We start from the raw sequence: 25,570 nt of genomic DNA on the forward strand, positions 1-25,570 counted from the left end.
TGTGTTTTTTGACAGTGGTTTCATATTATTTTCAAATCCATCTCAACCTGTTAACTACCAGGGGTGGTTAGCTGAAATTATTCAGCAGATTATAGCCATATTATGTGTTTGAATGTAGCTCAAAGCAGTTTCTAGGATAATGATTAAAATTTTGAACACCCAGATGTAGTTCAGTGCTGGTTAAATGGAAATGTAACAGATACAGAATAAGAAAGGATTATATTTCCATGGTCCGTGCCATGGAGATCAAATGGAAGTTTTGGCAAACAGACTTTTGAGTAGTTTGAATCTGAATGCTCACATATTATCACTAAATAATCATATTGTAATTGTAAGATTAGTAGAAAAGGACCATAGTTACATTGATCTCTTTTAGTTGGATTAAAAAGATTTATGAACAGAAACCACATTAAGTATTTCTATCTTCATGGTGCAAAAGGGTCAAATATCAAAGAGCCATGAAATGCTACATCAAGCTGTATATTATGATGAGGCAGTGGGGTGAATTCCAAATCAATGGTAGCCTAAATGAGAAAAGAATAAATTATTCGGTGGCAAGTGAATGAACAATCAAATGCCTATATCCAAGTAGTCACCGAATAATTGATGTTTGATTATGTTAAACCCTCAGGTGAAGTATTCGTGCATTAGAGCAAAAATTTAATACAGAGAGGAATAGTTTCAATTGCAGCTCTGAATACATTTATGTCATTGGAAGTCATCAGATCATGTTGGAATTTTAGGCACAATATGCTTCAAAGTAGTTTCTCAGCATGTAGCATCAAGAACACATAGTTTCAGCCAAATAGGGATCTAAACTCTGCCCTTAATTTTGTAGATCATAAAATAGACTGAAAGGTGGATCAATTTGTTAAATGAGGCAGTACAGGGAGAGTAAATTGTGTGAGAATGAGAAACAGAAAAGCACAGCGATGCGACTCGACGGGGAAACAACATATGTAACAGCAAGTATGAAATGGAGAGGTGTTAATGGGTATATGTTAGTACTGGTATGTATGTATGTATGGTGTGTTGCAAATTAAAATGGTAATGAAAGGAGTTTTTTTAAACAATGACAGCAATTTCAATGGAACAACACATGAAAAAAAATCTAAACATTTCCCAAAAAATCATAAATTAAAAATAAAATAAAATAAAATCTCAATAGCAGCTAAATATAAACCCACCCACTGGAAAAAGTGTTTTCTAGGTAGAATAAAACAGAAATCAACTAAATAATGAAAGCAAAGGTTAAGGTTTTGTTGTAGAATTGCTATCACTTACTTCAATACCCTCTCAAATTATTGAAAATGATAAGGTGGTGAGTTACAAAAGTCATTATGAATTTAGATAATTTCCTTTTTTAATTTGTTGGATGCTACACTTGATTAAGCCACATTCTATCTCTAAGGGCAGCATCTATCAGCTCATCTTTTGCCAAGTATGTGTTTCATATTTGGCTGAAGGGGTGGGTTTTGCATCGAATGGCATTAAATTGATCACGCCTTGGAGGAGGTGATTAACTACATCAGGGCCTTAGTTTTAAAATGCTGTTTATTGAATGTTCTATGAATATACTGTATGAGTAATTCACTTGCCAACTCACTATGTGACAATAAAACAAACAGACCCACAAAACCCAATTATGTTCTATATTCAAAGTAAATACTCATAGATAAATGGGAAATGTATCTTTCTAGTTCCTATGTAGCAATAGAGAATGAGTAGGAAAAAATAATAATGCAAAACATTTCCACTTAAAAGGTGCAGTACAAGAGAGAGCATGCATGATGAAATTAAGTTTAGTTAAAAAAAATAAAGTAAAGAAATATAACTATTGTATTACCAGTTTGTGCCATAAATTTAGCAGATTCAGCTTGCTCCTGCAGGGCCTTTGTGTCATGAACTGATCTTGGCCGCTGACTTTTTACTGTATGCTCTCCGATCATTCCATATTCTATGGGACAGAATAGAGGTTCATATGAAAGCTAGGCTTAAACAGGATCTTCTGAGAACAAAAGCTTATTACATACTGTTTTTTCAGGATATTCGGAAAACCAACTGCAGTACATGGCTAGAAACAAAGACCACACAAGTTTGTATTTAATTTGTCCTTTACTCTAGGGCATAGAACAATGCAAAGAATCTATAAGGGTGAGTTGGAAGTATTAATTGAGCTTGAAAGCACAGCGTAGACACATAGCAAACATGCAAATAAACTCACACCGGTTTTAAGACTCTAACACTTCATCAAACCAGCTCCCTCCCCTCCCACCCTCCTGCACACCCAGAAAAGAAAAGAAAAGAAAATGAAAGTAAAAATGTGTAAGCCATCAGAAAGCCACAGAGGAGGGGGTCATGGACATAACATGCTATTGATCCACATGTCATCTTTGTGGGATTTCGTTTTGGTTGACCAAGTCCAAAATATTGTGAGGAAAATTAGACAAATGTATTCTGAGCTGTATCCATTACAAAGCGTGCCCTCTTTGTTTCCCATAAAAAGGGACAAAGAGACAATGAGTACAATGTTCTGACACCACACTGAGAAAAGTGATGCTATATTGCATTGCATGGTTAAGAATTTGCATCAGCTTTTTTAAGTAAATCTGACACACCGTAAAACAACATTTATATTTTACTTACTTAAAGAGCTCATGCAAATTGTTTTACCTTCCTGTTTTTTATTGAAAACTGGCATTACTTTTTGCAGTGTGGTCCTAATGAGGTGATTTTATCATTTGCAAATAGGCAATGCAGGTGATGCATCAACAACAGATTCACACATAGCTTATGTTAGTACATTAGACAATACAATGCATCAGCCAATGATAGGGAGGATGTTTAAATCATCAATTCTAATATAGTTGGTAGCCTCAGTTTCCTGGATTCCCTACAGCAGACTGTGAGCCTAGAAAGACTGACCTCCCTCGCAGTGAGGCCTAGAGGAGGAAATCTGCCATCTCATCTGATCATGTTCCACTGAAAGCTCAAATTTTATGACTAATTATGCAGGAAATAACTTGACTGTAAAAGAAGGCAGTTGTCTGATCCATGCATCAGACTGTTGGCATTAACTAAATAAGATCAACAAATATGTGCCATAATTGGATTAAGAACAATTAATTAATTGAGACCCAAAAAAAGTGACTCTGGGTTTTAAGCTACATTCAAACTTCCTCATATAGCATGAAGTGTATTTGAGTTAGCTTTTTTTTTTTTTTTTTTTTTAAATAGACATATAGAGGATATAAGAAGGTATAATGAAAGGAGAGAAAGTTGGCAGATAAACAAGCATCACAGCATTTTGATGCTGATTGGGAACTTCAGAACCATGACCACACAAGGCTTCAGAAACATGTTCAGAAGTGTTTCAGTCTGATTTGATTGTGTCCACATCTGTTTTGTCCAAATTAAGCAGAAAGCACATTGTGAACTCTGGACAAAGAATTTTCAGGTACCCTGATGGTCAACAGCAGGCAGGAGATCTAATTAGTTTAGTCACTACTGTAGATACTTTGACATGATATCTCTTTACTGAGTTTTCATGCTCTATGTGGTGTCTTGGATCAGGAACCAGTTCCCCATTTGGCAGATATAAAAAAGCCATCTGATTTAATCAACATGAATGTCTGCTACTTCGCAGGGAGTCATACAAAAAGAGGGGCACGCTGCTTTTTAATGAACGATATACAAATTAAACTAAAGGCTAGTAGCACTTTGTTGCCACTTGGCTCTGTGGGGCTGGATGGATAAATAGCCATGACTTATTTTAATGCTTTTACTATTAACATATAATGTTTATAATGCAAAAACTTGAAGAATGTCATATAGACACCTATAATGTCATATTTTCCACTGCATAGCAACAGTGTTAGAACTTACAGAGCTTCAGTGTGAAGTTCAGTGTTAAACTGAAAGAAAATAATCCCCAGGTAAATTGCTGTTCTATTATTTACAATAAGAAAAAAACCCAAATGTGAATAAACCTGTTAGTAACTGTATCAAGGAGAACATATATTGAGCTGGAGGCTGTTGTCCTTTTTAAACACTAATCAACGACGTGTCTGGCTTGACAAATCATTGATCATAATGCTCTCATACCTTTGAAAATGATTTGCCTGTGCAAAACATTGATCAACTCAGTCCATTAAACTGTGATATTAGCCCTACAGTCAGTCATGTGTAATGTAATCTAGCTCTCAACAGCTCATAATGAACAATACAACAAAAGCATTGCAACATGAAAGATGTCATTTAGCATGATGTCCGTAAGAGACAAGCTGTCATTACAAGGCATACTTTATGACAAACTTTAAAATAAAGGTGTTTCATCATCATCTTTTCATGACAAATGTACATCTGTCTGGACAGGAATCTATTAAAAAGCTCAACATGTTGGTATACAGATAAGAATTGGTTAATTTAGTGTGTAATGAGTCCCCATTTCAAGAAACTCTTTAGATGCCTTAAAGCCAAGATGTTAATCCAGAACGCTGTGGTTCAGGTAGCCTGAGGTAGAATGGAAAAGATCAGGATGTCGAAACATGACGCAAAAAAGTACTTAAAAAAAAGCACAACAGTTTAATTGAACTACCAGGATTGTATTCAAGCCTGTGGCTACATCACGGTAAACATGAGAGACAAACCAGAATTTTAATAACTGCAGGGCCAGGCTGTTGTGATTTGACAAGCAGCCCTAAAACAGGGTGTCTTAACTGTATTACAAGGCAGAAAGTGCAGATGATGCATTTAATGTGTCATTACTTGGAAACATTTCCTCTGTTGGAAACAGCATAATCTTGAAGTTTTGGCCGGTATTCACAACTTTGAAACTGTGTGTTTTAGAAGAAATTAAGACGGATGAGGTGTTCTGTCCTTCATTCAGGATTAAAGAGAATACTTATTGACATCCATCAACCATCATGCTTGAACAAAGGAGAGACAATGCCATTCAGGAAAAATCCATCACTGTTAGTCGCCTTTCTGTTTGTGCACCGAGTGATTCATTCACTTTGTTTTGCATGCACACAACCTTGACTGCATGCATCACTGACAAAGCATGCATTTTTGGTCTATGAATTCAAAATTGCATTTCTACAACTGTTGCAGTGGCCATTACATTTAGCAGAATTGATCAAATTGAGATACTGAAAGTATCTGTGGAGGACTGAATATACTTGTTTAAAATAGGGAGCTGACTTGCTTAGATGACCTTGGCAGGCAGATCAGAAATAACCATCGTTCCTTCCAGAACAGGAATCATCCTTTTAGCACAAGGTCAAAGTGGCACACCCTGTAGCTGAAATCATTTCAAATTCAAAATAATCTTAAACTGTCTGGATCCAAATGTTTTTGTTTTTGTCCACAAATGATTCTTACAAATAGACCTCAGTTAGTTTATATTTAGTATACTAAGTATTACAGTAAATGCATGAAATCAGTAATAGCTGAGGGAACATTTGGCCTTAAACATTAACAAAGATTATTCATAGTGTAGCTAGCAGAGTGTGGTAGAAATGCAGTCTATGTTTACTGAACAAAGTGGGGCTAAATGCCACCATTTACATCATAACATGTCATCATACTGGACTGCAATGATTGTCTTTTTTATATGGATACTGTACATGGAGAGGAGTACTTGCATACATACTAACTATCTCTTAACATCCTCTTTCATAGACTCATATCCAAAAAATATATTAGAAACCATCTGGTGTCTACATTATTTCCTCTATGCAATGTGTTTTCCTTTAGATAAAATTGCAAACTCCATCAATCAGTTGCAAATGTGTTGTAGCATCAGGAAATTACTCAGCTGACTCCCTGAGATCATAATAACATAATGTTAGAGAAATTATTTTTGTGACTCTCTATAGATACACATTAACCAAAAATGCTGATTGTCAGTTACAGCACAAATATCTAATTATTTTTAGCATTCAATTCTGAAGATAATTCAGGCATTAAAGCATGTCAAACTTAACGTGACCAGCATCTTTGTAAGCTATGAAATATCATTTTTGACTTGTTTTCTTTGACAGTTTGTGACTGTAAATTATAGACCCAAAACACAAGACATTAAATCTGCAATGAAGATATTTCCAGTCCCCTAATTCACACACACACACACACAAGGACACACAAATGCATGCATACACATTTCTCCTGTTTCGTACGACACATTTTTTATTCAGAAGCTCCTAATTCATTAAAGCAAGAAGTAGAATTAGCACCCCATTCAGTAACACTTAGCAGCATCAAACCTGCAATTACTTCAAGTGAGTGCAAAAAAAAAAAAAATCATTTAAAAGGTATAAGCAAAGACTGCTTGCTGCCACCCAGCTGTGCCATCAGTTTATAAAGGCAGCCATTTTACCTGCTTGTCAGCGATGATCAACAAATCAGGTGACGAATAAAGAGGTGAGGAATGAGATCAGGCTATTTTAAGAAAAAAGAATACCTTGTGCTCAACTTTAAGAAGCTGAAACGATTGGTTGACTACTCTTATTAATCAGAGTGCTTTGTAAGTTGATCTTGCCGTGAGATATACCTGGCCTTTCTAAAACAGAAAGGAAAATCACTCCTTTGTTTCAATGAGCTTTGGAAGTTGATCTCCAGAGGGGCATCTGTTAGCAAAACCAACACTGTTCAGGCAGAAACAGAAACAGCAACGGCAGCTGTGGAGAAACCAAAAAAGTGAATGTCTGTGGCTAACATATAGGTAAATGCCTGCTCAGATTACTGGCATCACAGGCGTAACAGTTTAGTCACCACAGGGCTGTGACCTCAGCAGATGACAATAAATGAGGAGTATAACAGATTACCAAGGCTCAAATTGTGAGTTAAAAGGGTTACTTTATGTGCTGTGGCTCACACAGGCCTTCAGCATAATGTTAAAGGTGTGCAAACATGGATAGTGCTGGACAGTATCTTCCTGCCCATGCCAAAGTATTTATGTGAGCCTGATTCGGTGGCTCAAAAGCTTTACTGACCCATCACAGCTCAATGATGCTTTCAAGCTTAATTAGTGGCCATATTTACAAAGATATTCACGCTTGATTTAATTAATGTCCCACTACTAAGTACATGCAGTACACATTACAAAACAAATGACAAAAGACACAGCACACACACAATCAAAGAGAAAGAAAGTTCCCTGGGTCCATGACCTTTGTCATCACTGAGGCTTTGATCCAATGCATGCAGGGAATTTTAAGCTTAAGCGCTGGCAGTGATCATGCCAGCCGCAGAGACTCCAATGGAAGACATTTCATTTCCAGGTTCATTTTCACTGTGTGGACACGTTCCATGTGTAATTCTATTGAAAGGCAGTAAAAGCCAGTCCCATGTCCAATGACTGATGTGTCTAACCTTGCATGAAATGAGCCTTTACTTGGAGGCCCCTATGACTAGCTTCTATCAGGGGCGCTCCACTTACTGCCCTCCATGCATTCCTGCCTGACTGACTGACTGTCACAAATGTAGCTCTTAATGAGAGGCACTTCATTACCACTGCACTTTGAAGAGTGTAAGCTCCCAAAATAGAGACAAGCGTACAGTCCACGCAGACCAGGAAGAGGGATACCTCCCTATCTCATGCCTGCCTTTGATCCATTTCTCAACAGCTGAGCTAGTAAGGCTGGCAAATTTTTGTCATATGTTATAATATTTCTGGGTTTGTAAGGGGCTCGAAGTACATTTTTTAGATATTGGACAACTGTTTAAGTCAGGAATTACAATAGAAATACATAAATAACGTACAGAGAAACCAATCTGTAACAACAGGTTAATTAATTAAAAGGTAAAATAGGACAACATGCTAAAACAGATTTACAAACTCCTGTTGGTACTAAATGTTCCTGTGATTTAGTTTGTTCCCAGGTGGTATTAAAACCAGAACATCAATGCAGAAAAGTGGTTATTAATTTTCTCTGCAAGAAGATAAACACAATAATTGCAGTTGACAACAGGTATATTTCAAAAGAGAGATAAAGAAAAGTGGTACTAACAAAAACACATTCCAGGGCAAAGCATTTAAAAAAAATCGGTCATTGTGTGTTACAGTCAATTACATGAACACATTAAATAAAAACATCAAAAATACATTGATTCATGATTAAAATACAGATTCTAAGATGTTTTATTTCTTCCAACATGTTAGAGGCATGTGACAGGACATTATATTGTATTCTCTTAGTAGTAGTAGTAGTATCGATGATTTGGACAAAACTGTGAAAGACTACTTTTAAATGTAAAAAATAATAACAATTATGTTGATGATGATGGTGATGTAATGATCATGGATTATATTTTAGCAATTAAATACACTTTCACATCCAAACTGATTTTTAAATGTTACTTCTCCCTTAAAAATCAGACTACCATTCAGAATAAATCAAAAATCCTCACTATCTCTTTACAGCCATTACACAAACCCTTCATTAAAGGCTGTACCATATGCTTGAGCCAATCTAAAAAACTCAATTAGTCCTTCATTAAGAAAATGAGGGGGTTGCACGGAATCAAATACAAATTACGAATTGTCCTTTGAGACCATACAATTATCCATCATATTCCTTCAGCCATCTGTTTGTTTCCTGTTGACTCTCCTAATGACTTAGATTGAAGCCAAATTAGAATTCTGTGCAACTGCCACTGCACCTCATTGAAAAGTCATGTGAACTCACCTAAAAATGGATTCAGACATGTGTTCGGAATACAGTCTGTTGTAAGCAGGGAGGATGTATTTTGTTTTACTGATGTTTGGACAAATGAGCGGCTACTGGAGATCGCATTGATAATTTACAGCACAATGCTAAATCACAAGGTTATTGAGCAGTACCTCAGAAAGCAACCTAGATGGAGCTCTGACGTTATCAAAGCACTGCATCAAGAAGCCCTGTTGCTGGGTGCCGTGAGCAGATCATTCCTGCTCTTTTCCATACACTTCAGGGAACAGGCTTCAGCAGTCTGTTTGTCAACTCATGCAAACATGTATAAATTGAATCTCTGTTCCATCAAAAGCCAGACTGCTTAGATGCATATTCCCCAGTATAAACATTATACTACAATGAACTACCACTGCACGAATCATTCAGAGCATCATCCATATAACTGTGACTGTCATTAGGTGCTTGCTTATCAATCCTCAGAAAGTATACTTTGTTCTGTTTTAAATAAGAGGGGGGAATGGAAAACATCACCAAATAAAGATACTCTTTGCCTTGTCATCTACGGTAAGGTGTTCACAAAGAGGTACTCTCTGCATGATAATGTGAGCAACGTGTTCAGCTGCATGATGGTATCAGAAAATGGATCCGCCTATGGAGCATTTTAAAGTGAAAGCAATGCCAAGATTGCAGCGTATAACTTGCAAAATCACCAGCCTTTTCAAAAAGCGACACTGCTGAACCACCCGTGACTAAAAGTGGGGCTGCTGCAGGGACACAACTGAAAGGACTACTGTGCGCCGACAGAAACAAGGATGGAAGCGGATTACTAATGAAACCAGTTCAGAAAGAAGAGTCAGATTACATGAATAGTATAGAAACAGCACATTAAACACAAAATGAAATGCTGAAGCTTTCTCAAATCTGGAACTCTAGTCTCATGCTTACAGTGTTTAATGAAATGCTCTCATGTCTGATTTGGTCAATCACCTCAAAACAATGTTTTTTTTTATACCAAAGGGATATGATCTTGATATACTGTTGTAAATTTATCATAATTACCCTTTGAAGTATGTTTGTCTATTACGCCCCTGCTAAGGCACATTGTAAAACTATGGAAGCAGCTCTTGGCATCAGTATAGAAACACACAACCCCAGTAGATGACCTGGCAGTCACACGCACTGCCAAGCTCAACGCCACCATGCCAAGCAATGCATCTGTCAAGTGAGAAACATGACACATTTTTTAGCACCTTTGCGACTGCAGCCAATTTTTAAAGAGCATACCTTGTCCTTTTCTGAGCCATTTTGCTTGGCATACCAAGTAGTGACCTTCGATTTAATAGAGTCACGGTTCGGCGTTCAAGGAAATTCCTCGCTAATAAATGGAAAACGATACACCCAAGAAATTAAAAGAGCAAAACACAATATGTAGACTCTGTAGCCATGGAGGCAAATGTGGAAGGCTGACCATATTTCGTAGTGAGATAAATCATTTCCAACAGCCCCTAATGAGACTTTCATAATTCATGCTGTCAGTTTTTCCACAGCACCAATCATGTCTGATCCTTCTGCAGTGGTAAAACCCACTGCTTCAGACTGCCACCCTGCATCTATCAGCACAGGGAACATTGTGTCATATGCAAGTTAGTCATGAGGAAGATGCCTGCAACATGCCCTGTCTTGGCTCATTGACTAAGCTCATGTTAAAGCAAATATGCTCTCCAGAATAATTACAAGGACAAAGTGGTGATGCTGAAATGTCCTCAGACAAGAGCACAACAGCAGCACGATAGGATTTTTTTACTTAATGGATTCTGATGCCAAGTTAGGGAAAATGAGAGCCATCACAGCTATTACAAAGTTCAAAGCTATGCATAGCTTATCACTGTTTTTATTTTATTTGTACAAACATTATTTAAGTTACCTGACTTTGGGTTAATTACTGAATTCCCTTTTCCCATAATTTTGATTTTGTTTGATTTTGAAGCATTGATCACTGCCTCGTATAGTGTTGTGGTATTTTAGTACCAATATGTTATTTTGTTTGTTGTTGTTTTTTGTTTCAACTTATCATGGATGACTCCTAACTAAGAATTAAGTAAGCTAAAATAAGAATACAAGGACTTCCCTTTATCCATATAACATATGCAGTACATTATATTATCCCTTTTTTTTTTTTTTTTTGCAGATAACCTGTTTTGTTTATTTTGAGCAATGGCAAAGGTGAATTCCCACAATGTCAGAATGTTCACAGTCCTCTCACCTGTAGTATTTTCTGTTCTTTATTTAGACTGCTGTAAAATGTCCAGGGGGGCAGAGAATTGGAAGCACAGGAGAGAAAACTCTGCCGGGATTTAGTCCCAGGACAAGGGGGGTATTTAGTTCAGGAGGCAGGGGATTTAACCACTTGATGATCTCTGGAAAGCCAAAATATTCCAGAGACAAGCACACCGCACAATGTGTCTGTGTTATGGGTGTGAATCTGGCACAGGACATTTGTAAAACAACACTTTTAGCCTTTCCAAATGTTCTTATTAAAAAGACTTTCGGAAAAGAAAAAAAAGACAAGGTCACTGAATAACTGCATTCATCTAATAATGACCTCTCACTTTGTATTAACTCTCTGTAAAGATGCACTGCACTGTCTGGTCAACCATGATGCACTTTTAATGCTGGTATTCAAAGCCTCTTTTTTCACACTTTTGTAGTCTTATATCAAAGAGATGCCTACAGTGGTGGAAGATGTACTCAGATCCTTAACTTAAATAAAAGTACCAATACAGCAATGTAATAATATCCAATAGCACTAAAATCTTGCATCCTGCTTAAGTAAAAGTACATATGTGTTTCTTAATGTAGTTAAAGTATTGCAGTAAAAGTAGTGCCTTGGTCCCTCTGACTGATATAGTATTATATATGAAATGAGTGTATTATTAATATTGAGGCATCAGTGTGTAAACAGCATGGTACTGTTGTAGCTGGAGATAGTCTGAACTACATTATACATTTTGCTAGTTTAGTTCAGTGGTTTCCAACCTAGGGGTCAGGCCCCTCCAAAGGGTCACCAGTTAAATCTGAGGGGTTGTGAGATTATTAATGGGAGAGGAAAGAAGACATTTAGATCATTTGAATATTTATTGAAATGAAACTATGTGAGAAGTTCAGAGGGAAAAACTATTATTTGGTGAAGTTGTTAACAACTCATAGACATCTGAAATGTGACCTCGACTACATACTGCTTTTTGTAAAACATTACAATTGACGTAAATAGGAAAAGTAAATGGAGCAAAAAAGGATTATCTTAATTTTAAATAACGCTGAATAATGCTGTTGAAATTATGATGAGTCTTTGTGGAGGATGATTGTAATTTTCAGCAGTGCACATTAATTGTGTGAAATCAGAAAAGGAAGGTAATTAATTAATTCATTGTTTTTTTTCATTTCTGTTAACTGAGCAAGGTCTCAGGTTAGTATCCACTAGAATCATCTTTGTAATCATCCTGTAAAAACAAAAAAAAGAAAACATTTTCATTCGTTTCCATATATACCATATTTGAGTCTTTCTTTTTGACTCTAAAGGCTGTCTTGTCAACAAGATGCAAAGTGGTGGGGGGGGGGAAAAGCACCATTCATTCATCAACAGAAACAAGAATAAACAAGTTGGGCCATTTTCCTTGCCTGACACTGACAAAGATGTTTCCGGACATTAACTGGATTATCAAATGCATCATTTACACACAGATTATAATGGAAATTAGGTTCCTATGATTTGTTAATCAAACTATTGCCTCAGTGTGGGTATTTACTTTGATATGCTTACAGTGCAATATAACAGTATCAAAGTAAATATCCATGTGCGTGTAAATAAATAAATAAACATGCACTAGAAGAAATAAATCAAAATGTGAGTGAAAACAAACTGCCTCTGACACAGCCGCCAGCAACCAGAAAGCAGTACTCATCAGTGATGGCTGAACCTGCTGGCGTTTATTAAAATCATCTCCAATATTTCCCAGCTACTAACAGTAAAATTAGAGCTTAGAGTCTGCCATTTACTGAAGCCATCTCATGATTTCTGGATAGTGAAATTATTCCAACTTTCAAAATGATGTCTTGTAGCCAATGCGGAGCTGCCAAAAGTGCAAAGTTGCCTGCTGCAGCTTGACTACTGTAAACAAGGGTAAAAGAAATTGACTCAGAGGCTAGAAGCAGAAAATTTAATCATGCCATGACCAGACCACGACCTTGTAGCTTTTCAAAGAAATAAATGAGTCCACTAAATGAGAAGCATACATTTTCATCAGTTGGCTTCGAAAAGAAAAAAACTCCAAAGTGTGTATTTCACTCCGACAGTAAGGCCCCCCTAACTTTGCATAGTCTGGATCAAATCCTAGATGGAGTATGAAATGACTCATCAGTGACAGCTCCTTGTTATATGCAGCATCAGAGGCAGCCAAGAGTGACATTAGTATTGGAAATTAATTGTTTTTTAATGTGCACGTCTCCATCGTCCCCAACCACAGAGCCATGCACCATTACTGTGGTCAATTAGCCATTCAGCGTCTCACCGTTAGCCAATGTATGGAATTGATTACCACACCACAAGCTTTCCCTGCAGCTCACCATGTCCAGAATATTAAGTGTTACGTAAAAAGAAGAAAAAAAAATCTGTTAAACTCAACAAAGTAAATTAAATCAACTTTAACCTTAACATGACGCTTAATCGTTTACTACCGAGAAGCCGTCACAGAATGTGCAAATCAAAAACAGCTACAACAATATTTTACGTTTCCATCCTTATGCACACACACACACACACACACACACACACACACACATCATAGCTCTTAATATAGCTGGTCAGTATAAGTAGTGTGCAAACCAAGCACAGTCGTAAAATCATATTAAAACTTTCATTTTTTGTTCTCAGGATATGGGAGGGAAATAAAACCGCTTCAGCCCAGCTTCTGTGCCTTTTTGGCTATGATGACATTAAGGATGATTGAAGTGCATTATCTGGGCACACAATGGCTGCTGTCCATTCAGCTGTGCTCTGCAGAGTGCTGAAATAGGGAGCTGGCGAAACACTCACTGCAGAGGAACGTGGGGTTTTAAAGGCCCATGACACCCAAGACCCCCAATAGCTTTGGCTGAATAGCCTGTCTGACCTGTTGTCGGCAAGTTCATGTTATTGTCGATGTACCTGTCTGATATGCAGTCAGAGCTCTCATGTCCTCTGCCTCTCAGCAAAAGTGTTTTAAGGCTTACAAAAAGGAAGTGATTTAAAACATATCCCTTTCTTCAATTCACTGATGCTACCAGGTGAAGCGGTTTATTTGCAGGGAATAATCTGTCATGGTTATGGCAAGCCTTCTACCCCTTTTCATCAGGGTCTTACATGGATGAATAATACAAAATAGCTCACAGTGTTTAATTCATCAAAGTGTTTGGAATGAGCTAATTTTGTGAGGTTTATGATGATGAATAAATGTGGCTGTGCACATGCATTAAATAATCAATACATATTTATTCTTCACGCTGTCAGTTATTTTCTCATATGAAGGCGTTCGCTTGTTCAGTCGGCATTTCTCACACAGCAAACAAAGTGTGATCTGTTTGTGAGCCTCAGTGACAAAGCCATTACCCTCTTCTTCCCTTGAACTTGTGTGAGAGCAGCTTTAATGAGCTTCTCAACACAGAAAATGTAGCCCTGTGCATACATTTTTTCACTCTAATCAGCTAAATTAAAAAAAACAACAACTGTCTTTTCATGTACTCCCTTGCTCTAATTTAATTAGAATTTATTAAACTACGCAAAGGTTCAAGGACATCAATAGCTCCATTTTCCTCCAAACACATAGTTAGGTAGTTACATAGCAGAAGATGCTAGTACACCAAATGGGCGACGCAACCATCAGTTCTGACTATCCTTTCACCTCATTATGGCATTAAGAAGCACTGATGAATGCATATTTTCTGTATTTCCCCCTGATTTTAAATCAGGCAGCACTGAATGGTCACATAAATCAACTTATATTCAGCCAGTAATTGAATCTCCACGGATATAAGATGATATAAAAACAGAGGGTAAACAGAGGGCACAATGTACTACTCTTGTATTAGTGAAACACTATGCAGACAAAAAAAAGAACAGCCATGGACTATGGCTGAATGATTATCCCCCATGAACACTGTCCATATATGAAATGCTACAGTATATATGAAAAATAAAACCTCTGCATTTGAAAATGCACAGACTATCTCTAACATTACATTACATGCATAATATACAGAAAGAAAAGATGATTGCTGCCTCTATTGAAAAATTAAATTTTAAATTGCCATAACTTCAACATTCTCACATTCAGAGAGGTTGAGCTCACATTATTATTGCATGTAAACTCAACAAATAAAATACATATAGTGCAATGCATTTTGCAGATATACCTCAAGTTTACATTAGCAAATCACAATTTATCTATCTAAAAACAATCTTTTTTTGTTTTACTGCTGCAATATGACACTTTGATTCACATGGAATCTAACATAATATAGAAATATAACTTGCAATCCTATGATTGCATTTACATAATTAGCTTGCTATTATTTGTCTATTTTTGCTTTAAATTCTTAAATGGGACAAACAAGTTCAGCAGGAGCCACTTAGATACAGTTCCTAGTTTTATAAATTGTCTAGGAGTTTGCATCATAAATGTGGTGCTTTATAAATTTACAGCAACCTAGGTATATAAAATATGGTCAAATTCATGTTTTCACACAGTAAATCTTAGATTGGATACTATTAATGTCCTCACTTGGTCCTGTAGTAGATTGACCTGATTTTTTCTTAGAATCCATCTGGGCAGAAAACATATCAAAAATGTGATATCTCCAGTCCAGCATCAGGAGAATGCGTCCAACATACAAATCATGTTTTAAAACAGGGCCCAACAACCAACAGTGTTAATATGAAACACAGATCAGTAAACTAATAAATGAGGATGCCAAATTAGGATTGAATGACATGAATAGCCTCTTTGTTATCCCTCACTTCCTGGTCACTTCCTGACCAGGAACTTCTAATTGTAAAATAAAAAAAATGGATGTAATTTCCTTTTTTCATATAGTTGTGAAAGAATAGCCTGTCTATCATGAATACCAGTCCTGGAACAATCAGCATAACCATATAATTCTCCCATAATCAAGAAAAATAAGTCCACCCTGCTGTGCTGCTGTACTTCAGTAGCTGAAAGAACTAGTCAATTAACAGATTTGTCAATTGAAAAAGAATTAATAGGACATATTGTGATGGCAAAATTGCATTTGTTAGTTTCAGTTCTTCAAATGTCAATGTCTTGTTTCATATTCTGGTAAACTGTACCTTTGGGTATTGGACTGTTTGGACAGTTGACCAAAGAGACATTACCTGGAGCTCTAGGAAATAAGTATGAGCATTTTCACTATTTTAATATGTTTTATGGCCCAAACTAATAATTAATTAGTTGATCACATTAGATTAATAAAAACAATGCTTTGCCTATAATGTACACTCCACAGCTGTTTTGGTAGCTCAACTGATTCTCATAAAATACTTGTAGCATAAAGGAGACACTGCTGTAAAAATATCCTCTTACACACACATTAGCAAGGCCACAATATGGGGGAAAGCATGCATCACTCAGTGTAAGCAAGTGCCATTTGAGGTTAGGGGTAAAGTGTCAGATTACAGAAAAATATGAATGACTGAATGACTGACTGACTGACAGACTGTCTAGCAGATCAATGTGCTCATCCGTCACATTTATTGGTTGTCTACAACACAGAATATTTTCCTGTGGCAAGAACAGCAGAAGTCAACATGTGTACTGATGGTTTTGAAATCAAAGAGCTAGATTGACAGAACTCTGATCAAAATAAAACAAGGCGGCATCAAGGACAGTCGATCGCCTTTCAGAGGAGGGAGGGTTGTTCACTGGCCCTGCCTTTGCCTCAGTAATAGTGATCTTTCCACTAGCCTTGGTGATGTCTTTTCTCATCGAGAGATTCTTTGATCATCTCTGTCCATTTTCCAGGCTAAATCAGTGATTAAACAGTAGTGAACAGGTCAATCTGAGCACCTTAAGATATCACCGTTATTTTGTTAGCATTCAACATTTCTGAGGCTTTGACAGCACACCATATGGCTGAGACTCATGGGAGCTGTAGTAGCTTGGTGCTGAAACAAAATACTAATTGTGAAATGAATATCATGATGGTATTAATCATACACAGGCTACTGAGATTGAAGAAATGCTATACTAGCGTAGTTCATTCGCGTTTTTGGTAGAAATTGTCCAACAGCTTTCACACAGTTCTTGGTATACTTTACTTTACTCAGAATGTTACCAAAATGCTACTACACATGTGTATAATATTAATGGTGGTACTAAAACACAATCACTTAAATCAGACTGTATGTTTCACATAAAAGAGCAATTCAAATTCATAATAGGACTGCTTAAATAACATTATTGATTGGTCTAGCCCCACAAGGTAAATTTGTATTGCTTGTTGTGGGTTCCTACAATAAAAAGCATCATATTTTTCCTCAGTGTCCACATAGCCATTTTTCTTGGCAACAATTAGCAATTCCCTGCCGTTAATGTCCAATGGCATTCCTGAAGCAGATATAACTGATGTTTAATCAATCATAGGCTCTTTACCATCAGTACAGAAGCTGTGCTGAAGTCTAAAATTATGAGGACAAAGATCTATCATTTGGACTCATACAATAAAACCAATCAAAAAGAAAGCAAGTTCCTTTTTAAGACAGATTCCCTTAATCCGTTTCAGCCAGGCATCAGATGAGCATTACTGGGAGATACCCAGCTGGAGTAACACAAAATGGGGGTTAGTTTCCCTTCATACATTAGAAAGAGTGAAAATCAGTGAGACATCCAATGAAAATGTTGGATTCTTTCCACTGGAACTGACTACAAAGTGTAGTGATTACAGGTTCATCAGTATGAAAGATGGATACAGTGCAAAAAAATAAAAATAAATATCTTTAAAATATCTACATAGCCATAGACACATTGTCTCTAAAGACATTCCTATGGTTAATAATCATTTGTAAATATACAATATATATATGTTGCTTTCATCTAATACACACTGACATGTAAATAGCTAAAACTAATGAGCCCAGACACTCTCTCCATTACTATATTTATGAGTTAATGCAAAATGCAATACATTCATTTGAAGTTAGAGCAATCAGCAATTCCAGTGTCTCTAGGCACCCAACAGAGACAGGAGACAGGATTCATTTTATGACATTCTCAATAATTCATTACAAATGAGCCCTTCCTGTTTCTCCTTGTTTTAATGTCTCGGTCAACTGTGGCTTGGCAGCTGGCATTGACTGACCTCCGCTATGATCACCTTATGATTGGGTGAGACCTCTTGCTTTGTGCAAATCTTATTCCAACTACCCATCAGAGACACCTTCTTTCCTTCACATCTTAAGCATGTGACACATGCAGCATGAGTAACTTCCAAGGGGAATCTCACAAGAGCACTAATCAGTTGGAGATTTTCTTTCATTATCTTGTCTTCCCAATCCCAGGCAGCACAGTTATTCATGGCTGCAGCTTTACTCCTCACTTTCTCCTTTTGGTGTATTCTGACTGTTCTTTCTGCTACTTTGGGCTGATCTGGACAATTAATGACACCCACGCTACCCTCTTAAAAAAGTACAGTAAAGTTATAAAGCTAAGACAGTGTGTACTATGCACCTCACGGGGCATCTCTGAAGCTCAGTGCTCAATGTGCTGCTCGTTTCAAAAAGGCTGCGTGTATCCATATATCTATAAAAATGCATCTATTGAAGGTCAACATACTTTTACATCCAATTGTAAAGATGAAGCTGAGAGAGCTTTAAGTGTAGTACTTAATTTTGAAAGGTCTTGAAAACAGCTTTCTTCCATGAACCATTAAAATACTATACAGTTAATTAATAAAAATAAGTCGAAAACATCACCCTGACTGTCATTGCAACTTTTATATTTTCATGTAATCATAATGTAACTATCATATGTTTACAGCAATTTCAGGTATTTCAATGATTTTTTTTATTTTTGTATGTATGAAGTATTTATGGCATAAAATCTATGCTGTTATCCATTATTTGCTTACATGTATATTTGGAAAAACAAACACCTAATAAAATGAAGATTAAAATTAAAATTCAGCCCAGCTTCCATGCCTTTGAAAATTGACACATTATCATCACAATCAGTGATATACGTACTGTAAAACCATTGCCCAAAGAGTGAATACATGCTCTTTAACCATGCTAGTTGGATTGCCATTACATTTTATACAGACATTCATGTACCTCCAAGAACGAATCATTTTGATGATCCAGTGCCATCAGCAGGTTGACAGATTGTATTTCTTGCTAAATGTCTTGATAACTATTGGATGAATGCCATGAAATTGAGGTGAGATCAAGCTGCAACAACTGTGACATTAAATTGAAGCAGTGTGGAAGTACCTTGAAAGTACAATGCCACCGATGGTTGCAAGATGCTGGCCAAAAAGTCCCTGGCTCCAATAGACTCCCATTCAAAAGGTGTCAACTTCTCTAATGAAATACTAAATCCATAAATTTTTAAAGTCATTATAGTTATACATTTTAAATTTAGGCATTCTCATAAGTGGTTGGGTGTCATTTTGGATTACTGGTACGTTAATAAGATTTGAAGACAAATAGTAGCTTTGATGTCTGTCATGTGGGCGCTGATTGACAGCTAGTTGGCTCACCTGCTGCTCTCCCCAGCTCCAGGACTCACACTGAGTTGAACTACTGTAGCAATATTTCAGAAGTTTCAAAGTGACTTGAGTATGATACCTGCCGTGTTAGTTAGCTAACGTAAGCCCAAATATGCAGCACTCTGTATTCCTGGTATGTTAGCATTAACGTCACTCAGAGGTAGCGGGGTATGTTTCCAGAGCGTGAAAGGCAACACCCTGCACTCCAAATGGAAAAGATGGCGCTAACCCATAAGCTGCAACTCTGGGCTTCAGACCAGCTCAAATGGTTGACATTAGATTTTGCTACGTCTATCTATACAGCCTATGGCTCGGATATCCATGGTGTACAGGGGATGAATATTAAGGCCCAAACACACTGAAAGTGTTGTGTTTCTAAGTTCATCTATTGTTTTACTTAACTGAATGCACACCAAAAGCGTCAAGAGGCTGCATTTTTCCTGTTCATTCATTCATTATATCTAACTGATGCAGCAGTAAATACAAAAAGAGACAAATTTGTGTTGGCATTTTAAATTCTATGCCTGAAGTGCACCATAGGAGCATTAAATGACGAGCATCAAATGAGGCACGTCACTTATGGCTTTCAGTACGGTTGGTACTTTAATGACTAGTGTGATCGTCTGACTTTTCCTCTCGTTCCACTAGCAGGTCAATGTTTTTCTTGTAGCTTATGAGAAATTCCAACATCTACAAGATGGACTGGCACAAAATCTGTTCAGGTATTCATGTAATAGGGATTCATATTTTTCCCGAAAATAAGACATTTTAAATCATGGGAAAAGAAGTCAATTTTCCTTGGAATCCCAGGAAATAAGCATTTTTTAAAAAGGCATAACAGTAGCTAAGCCCTGGTCATTTCAAGCAACACTAAATGCAACAATGAGACATTATGCATATATGGGTTCCCAATCTGACCTTTTTGTGTACTATTTTTATCATTATTAAGGCAAAAGAACGCAATTTATGTCTTTCAACATTATAATGATTAGGCTTAAGCTTAGTTTGCATCCAGCATGTTGCGTGAACTTTGTTACATCTGCTGCACTGCAACTACCAGAATTATGAAATAATAAAAAAGTTTATTGTCTGGGACTGTGACCCTCATAAAAGTGATATTTTACAAATTTTCATTAAAGTAAGTCGATTTCTAAGGCATTCAGTTAAACTAAGTCTATTCTACGGCTGCTCCGCTTGCGAGGCTGCAAGCATGAATGATCACTCGAAGTCAACATAACATTTCTTTATTAGGCCGGGGTAGGCTTATATCTCTTGTTTTATAACAGGAAAAGTAGTTAGCCTGCAACAGAATGAATTTGATGGACGGGATTTTGAAAGGTGTTATGGTACCATACCACATAGGCAATCCACAAGGTCAGACTCAGAAGAACATGCGTTAATGCGTTAATTGATAGGCTGTGTTGTGTTTTACCAGTGAACAGCATGCGAACATACATATGCTGCATGTTTTATGAGAGTAAACGGTTTCCTATGTTTTCCTAAATATATTTCACCAATGTTCTGTTTTTTTTTATTTATTTTTTGTCCCATTTCCCGTCATTAAATATATTTCAAGGGAATCCTGTTTCCCGGAATAAACCTTAGTATGTAAGCATCTATTGTATGGATCACCATGGAACTGGTAATCTAGCACCATCATTAGGTCAAAATTGTGTCCAATTATTTGGTTCATGACAAAATATCCGCAAAACTAATGATATTCCCTCAGCTTTGCTTTTTGTTTCATATGCTAACAAGCAAAAGTATACCTAAGTATGGCCTCAAACACAACTTTTATGATTCATTTAGTTGGAGTCAGCTGATAAATAGGTACATTTCACATGAACAATCAATATATTTAATCAGCTAATAAAAACAAGAAAACCTTTCTGCACTTACATGATGATTTTCATCTTTCTATTCCAGCCTCTATCCCCACTAGAGTCACACCCTCTGTCTATTCAGCAGCATCTCTGAGCAAGCAAGGGGAGGGCAAAGGAGACCGCAATGCCACAAGCAGCACAAAGTGTGGCTTCTGGAGTCAGAACAAGAGGACTTTTGTTTCCTAACTCGGTGGGGCTCAGTTCTGTGATGTCTGCTAGATTTAGCTTCTGTCCCGGAAAATGATGATGTTTATTAATGTCAGCTACTGAGCCAGCAATACTCTTTCCATTTTCACTTCCACTTGAAATCGTACTGAGTAAATTGCATCAAGAATTAAAAACATGGCTCAGTGATAGTTTTGTGAGTCTTCCAAAAAAAAATAAAAAATCTGCTGCCTGTAGTTATATTAATCCGTTTGGTCTGGGAAGAACTATCTCTTGTTTTGTTTGTATGATATTGAACTGGGTTAATTCAGATTGTCTCAAATGTATCAGATCCAAAATGAGCATATCACTTATAAAATGGCTGTATAATTAAATCTAAAACAACAGAGAGGGGGCATGCCTAGCTTCTTGTTACCAAGCAACCAAGACAACCAATGTGCATACCATATTAAAGGCAGAATGATTGGAGCGGGGGCTCCCTGTCCGTTCCCAAACTCTCTTTTTGGATATACCCTGATAAAGGACAAAGCAATGGGAATGTGGACAGCAGATCAAGTCTAAGTGGGGGTGTTTGAAATTCCTTTAATGAGAACTTGGCTCATTCCGAGACATTATTGAGACTCCCAACTGGACGTGACTTAAATCCAAAGCAGTTTGCCTGTGGTGATAGTTAGCGTAATAAATTCCCTAAGAGGTTTTAAAACAAGTGAAAAAAGGACAGGGGAGAGAGGCAAATAGGGAGATATTTGGGTGATGTTAGGTATGCCTTTGTCTGTAGTGGAGACAAAGGAGTAAGAGGATAAGACATGAGAAGTGTCAAGATTTAAATATTTATGCAGAGTTTGTAATCAGTGACACAAGTCAACAGCCATTGATCATTATGTGCATATAAAAAGACAGATGAGCTGCTTTGTTAAATAATATTGATTTCAATCTCATGAAAATGCTTTAAAATGTGCTAATTCAAGCAATATGTAAACAACATACTGTTTTAAAACAAGTTGGAAACTAGACAGAAAATAGCTGTACAAAGCATAATTATTATTTTCATCTAAAATTCTTAAATCTGTACAGCAGTATTTTAAAGTTAACTTTGCGTGACACCATACAGTATTGTCACAACTGGGCAGCAGATCCTAAAAATCCTGACTCGTGCAGTTTTATGAGCACACTGTTTTAAAATACACAGCTGTCTCATTATGTGTATGAAAGTGGGCAGGAGAGGATGTAAACGTCCGGAAAGCATCTGTCCTTACCATCCCATCCATGCTCACGACAAATTTCCATTCTTCGCTTATGTGCTTCTGCCCATGTGTCAAGCTCATTTCAGTTCTGCAGAGGGTGGGAAGCACACGACAGTACCACCCACCTTTTTATGGCTTTTGACAGCCCTCTGCATGACAGATAACTGAGACACAAAATGTATTTGAATAATTCAGGCATTCTGGGCACGCTGGGATGCTGAAGCTGAGGTTGATGGTGGAAAGACACATGGATAGATAAAGTCCAACTGGCGCTTGAACACCTGCCTGACCAACAGTCAGTAAAAGACTATTTTAATGGGAGCTTCCTTGAAAAATGTTTTTGGAAGCTCATTGAGCAGCTACAGAGCACTTGCTAACAATGGAATAAATGGAAAGTGCTCATTTTAAACATAAGATTATTCAAAATTAGGATGAACACAGGCTAGTGAGGTTGTCTGAGGTGACTGTTCCCCTGTTAACTAACCTATTTTTCATTATTTTCTCTATATGATCAGCTAAATAACGGTTCTCCCAGTTGTTCTCCTCACTGTTTCATTTATTTACTGAGCACCTGCTTCCTCTCAATTCTGCACAAATATCTGGACGTGTTGATGGAAGCTCAGCAGTTACTGCACAGTGAACATTGCCACTGTCATTTTAACAGAGTGCACCTAAAGTACATTTTACCAGCTCTAGGTTTATACATTTGCCTACTGTACAGACCACCTTCATTAAAACCCATCTGACTCTAAGGGGATGAGCTGTCAAGGGCTTTGCAGATCACCCAAAACCCTGCCCATGCCATTAATCTAAATTAATGCTCTGACAAATATGTCATAATATTGGGTGTGAAATATGATAAATGCTCGCTTCAGCCCATCCATAATTAAGTCTCTTTAGTAAAATGGCAAAATTTCAAATTGCAGAGCTGGCGTGGCCTATGAAAGCAACAAAGGTGACCTTATGCTTTTGCTCTAAACAACCTACTAATAATGGAGATTGCCCTTTAAAAAAGACTTGACAGGTGAAATATAGTGGAGTGCAGCAGATGGATTTACATTTGATTAATATGAACCTGAATCCATGGTCTAAATTTACTTGAGCATTGAGCAATTCATTCTGCCTAGTCCATTAAAACACAATAATAGTAACATTACAATAACATAATTCATGTTCTGATACATATAGGAAGATAACAATTATATATTGTGTTTTTGTTTAAGTATTTAATGAGCTATGACTACATTTACTGTACACAGAACAAGCTCACAGACTTAAAAAAAGAGCAGCCCAAATCATTTTGTCAACAAATTACTGGTTTAATGTTGCAAAAGTGTTTTTGATCTAAATCCAATACAGTGGTAGGAGAGTGTGCATGAATATATGCTCATTTCTGCTTTAAATACATTTAAATGACTTTTTAGCTAAATGCATAGACATCAGTATATGTTTTTATTCAGAGGGGACATTACATTTTTGAAAATATGCATTGAGTCCGCCACCTTTTGCAAAGAGTAGAATTATTCTAGCTTTGTGTATATAAATATCTCCCCCTCTAGTCAGCATCTCACAAAATAACTGCTCTGCAAAGGCGTATTGAAAAAATGGAAATGAATGCAGTCTGTATTTTCATCTCATGCAAGCAACTAGGATATTTCAAAGGAAATCTCACAGCTTCACAATACTTGCATAACTGATTCATTATATCTGTTTGCTCAGTTGTCTTCCAAGGTAAATGACATACGGTATTGTACAGCCCCAGGTGTCAACCTCTAACTAGACTAGGAGGTGCATTCACTTCATTCACTGGCCTCCCTGGTAATGAGGTGGAAGAGAGTGTCAGCCTATGGCCAGCTGGGAGGCACAGTCCACTGGTGAGTCAGACGAAGTGTAATAGGCAAAGCCAAGACATGAAGGGAGACTGCTGCAGTCAGACTGATGTCACAAGTGCTGGAGGACAAGCTAATAATAGGACATGTTTATGAAAATATCAAAATATAACATGCCATGGGGTGTCCTGGTTGCTCAGCAAGCGGGGGACATGCAGTGTACTGTGATTTTCCATCTGGCTCACAACATTTTTTTTTGCACCTTCTCCTGTCCTCCTTCAGGTCACTTCTATGACATGTCAAAACCAAAAAAAAACACATATATACACATAGGACATATAACCTACATATCGGATAATGTTCCTGACATGCAGTACATACTGATGTTAATGGATATTTACACTGCAGTCTGTATGAATATATAATACACTGAGCTGAGATGGCAACAGATGTTTCATGTTACTATTACCTGTTCCCATTGAGGGAATCCAACTCAGCATAGCAAGTGCCCACGATGCAATACAGCATGCAGGACTTCACATGTGTTTGTTTCCATGATTATGTGCCAATTAATCAACTCGGACAACATCTACGCCATTATGAGCCAGTAAACTATAATCCAATGAGTAGTGTCTGAAATGAATGGAAAGGGAAATCACATCTGATCAAGCATCTGCTGCAGTGTGTCTGTGAATAGTTGTATTGTCAAATTTTGTACATTTCTGAACCAGAATCCCTCTTCACAGTAGAGAATTTTAACAATTTTAGGGGTACTTTTTATGAGAACACTGCTGCTTATTATTTTTTATCATTAATCTGCTTTTGGGACCAGTGTTAAAATATGTGCCTTTATAATTAGATCTTTGATCTCGTTTTCTCTCCGCCTCCCACCGAGTATTGCTGTGCGGACTTTAAAGGGCATACTTTAATCTACTCTTGTCTATCAGAGCTGATTCTAG

General features: G+C 37.1%; 1 protein-coding gene across 1 annotated transcript in view; it reads right to left on the minus strand.

Annotated features, from left to right (window-relative positions):
• Positions 1-25,570, minus strand: part of adgrb3 (adhesion G protein-coupled receptor B3) — a 113,311-nt gene that overhangs the window by 67,013 nt on the left and 20,728 nt on the right. Inside the window, exon 2 of the mRNA XM_062430109.1 lies at positions 1,847-1,957. Coding sequence (XP_062286093.1) covers positions 1,847-1,957 — 111 coding nt within the window. The remainder of the gene's footprint in view (positions 1-1,846; positions 1,958-25,570) is intronic.

The sequence above is a fragment of the Scomber scombrus genome, chromosome 12 (genome assembly GCF_963691925.1).
Source record: "Scomber scombrus chromosome 12, fScoSco1.1, whole genome shotgun sequence".
Classification (NCBI taxonomy): Eukaryota; Metazoa; Chordata; class Actinopteri; order Scombriformes; family Scombridae; genus Scomber; species Scomber scombrus.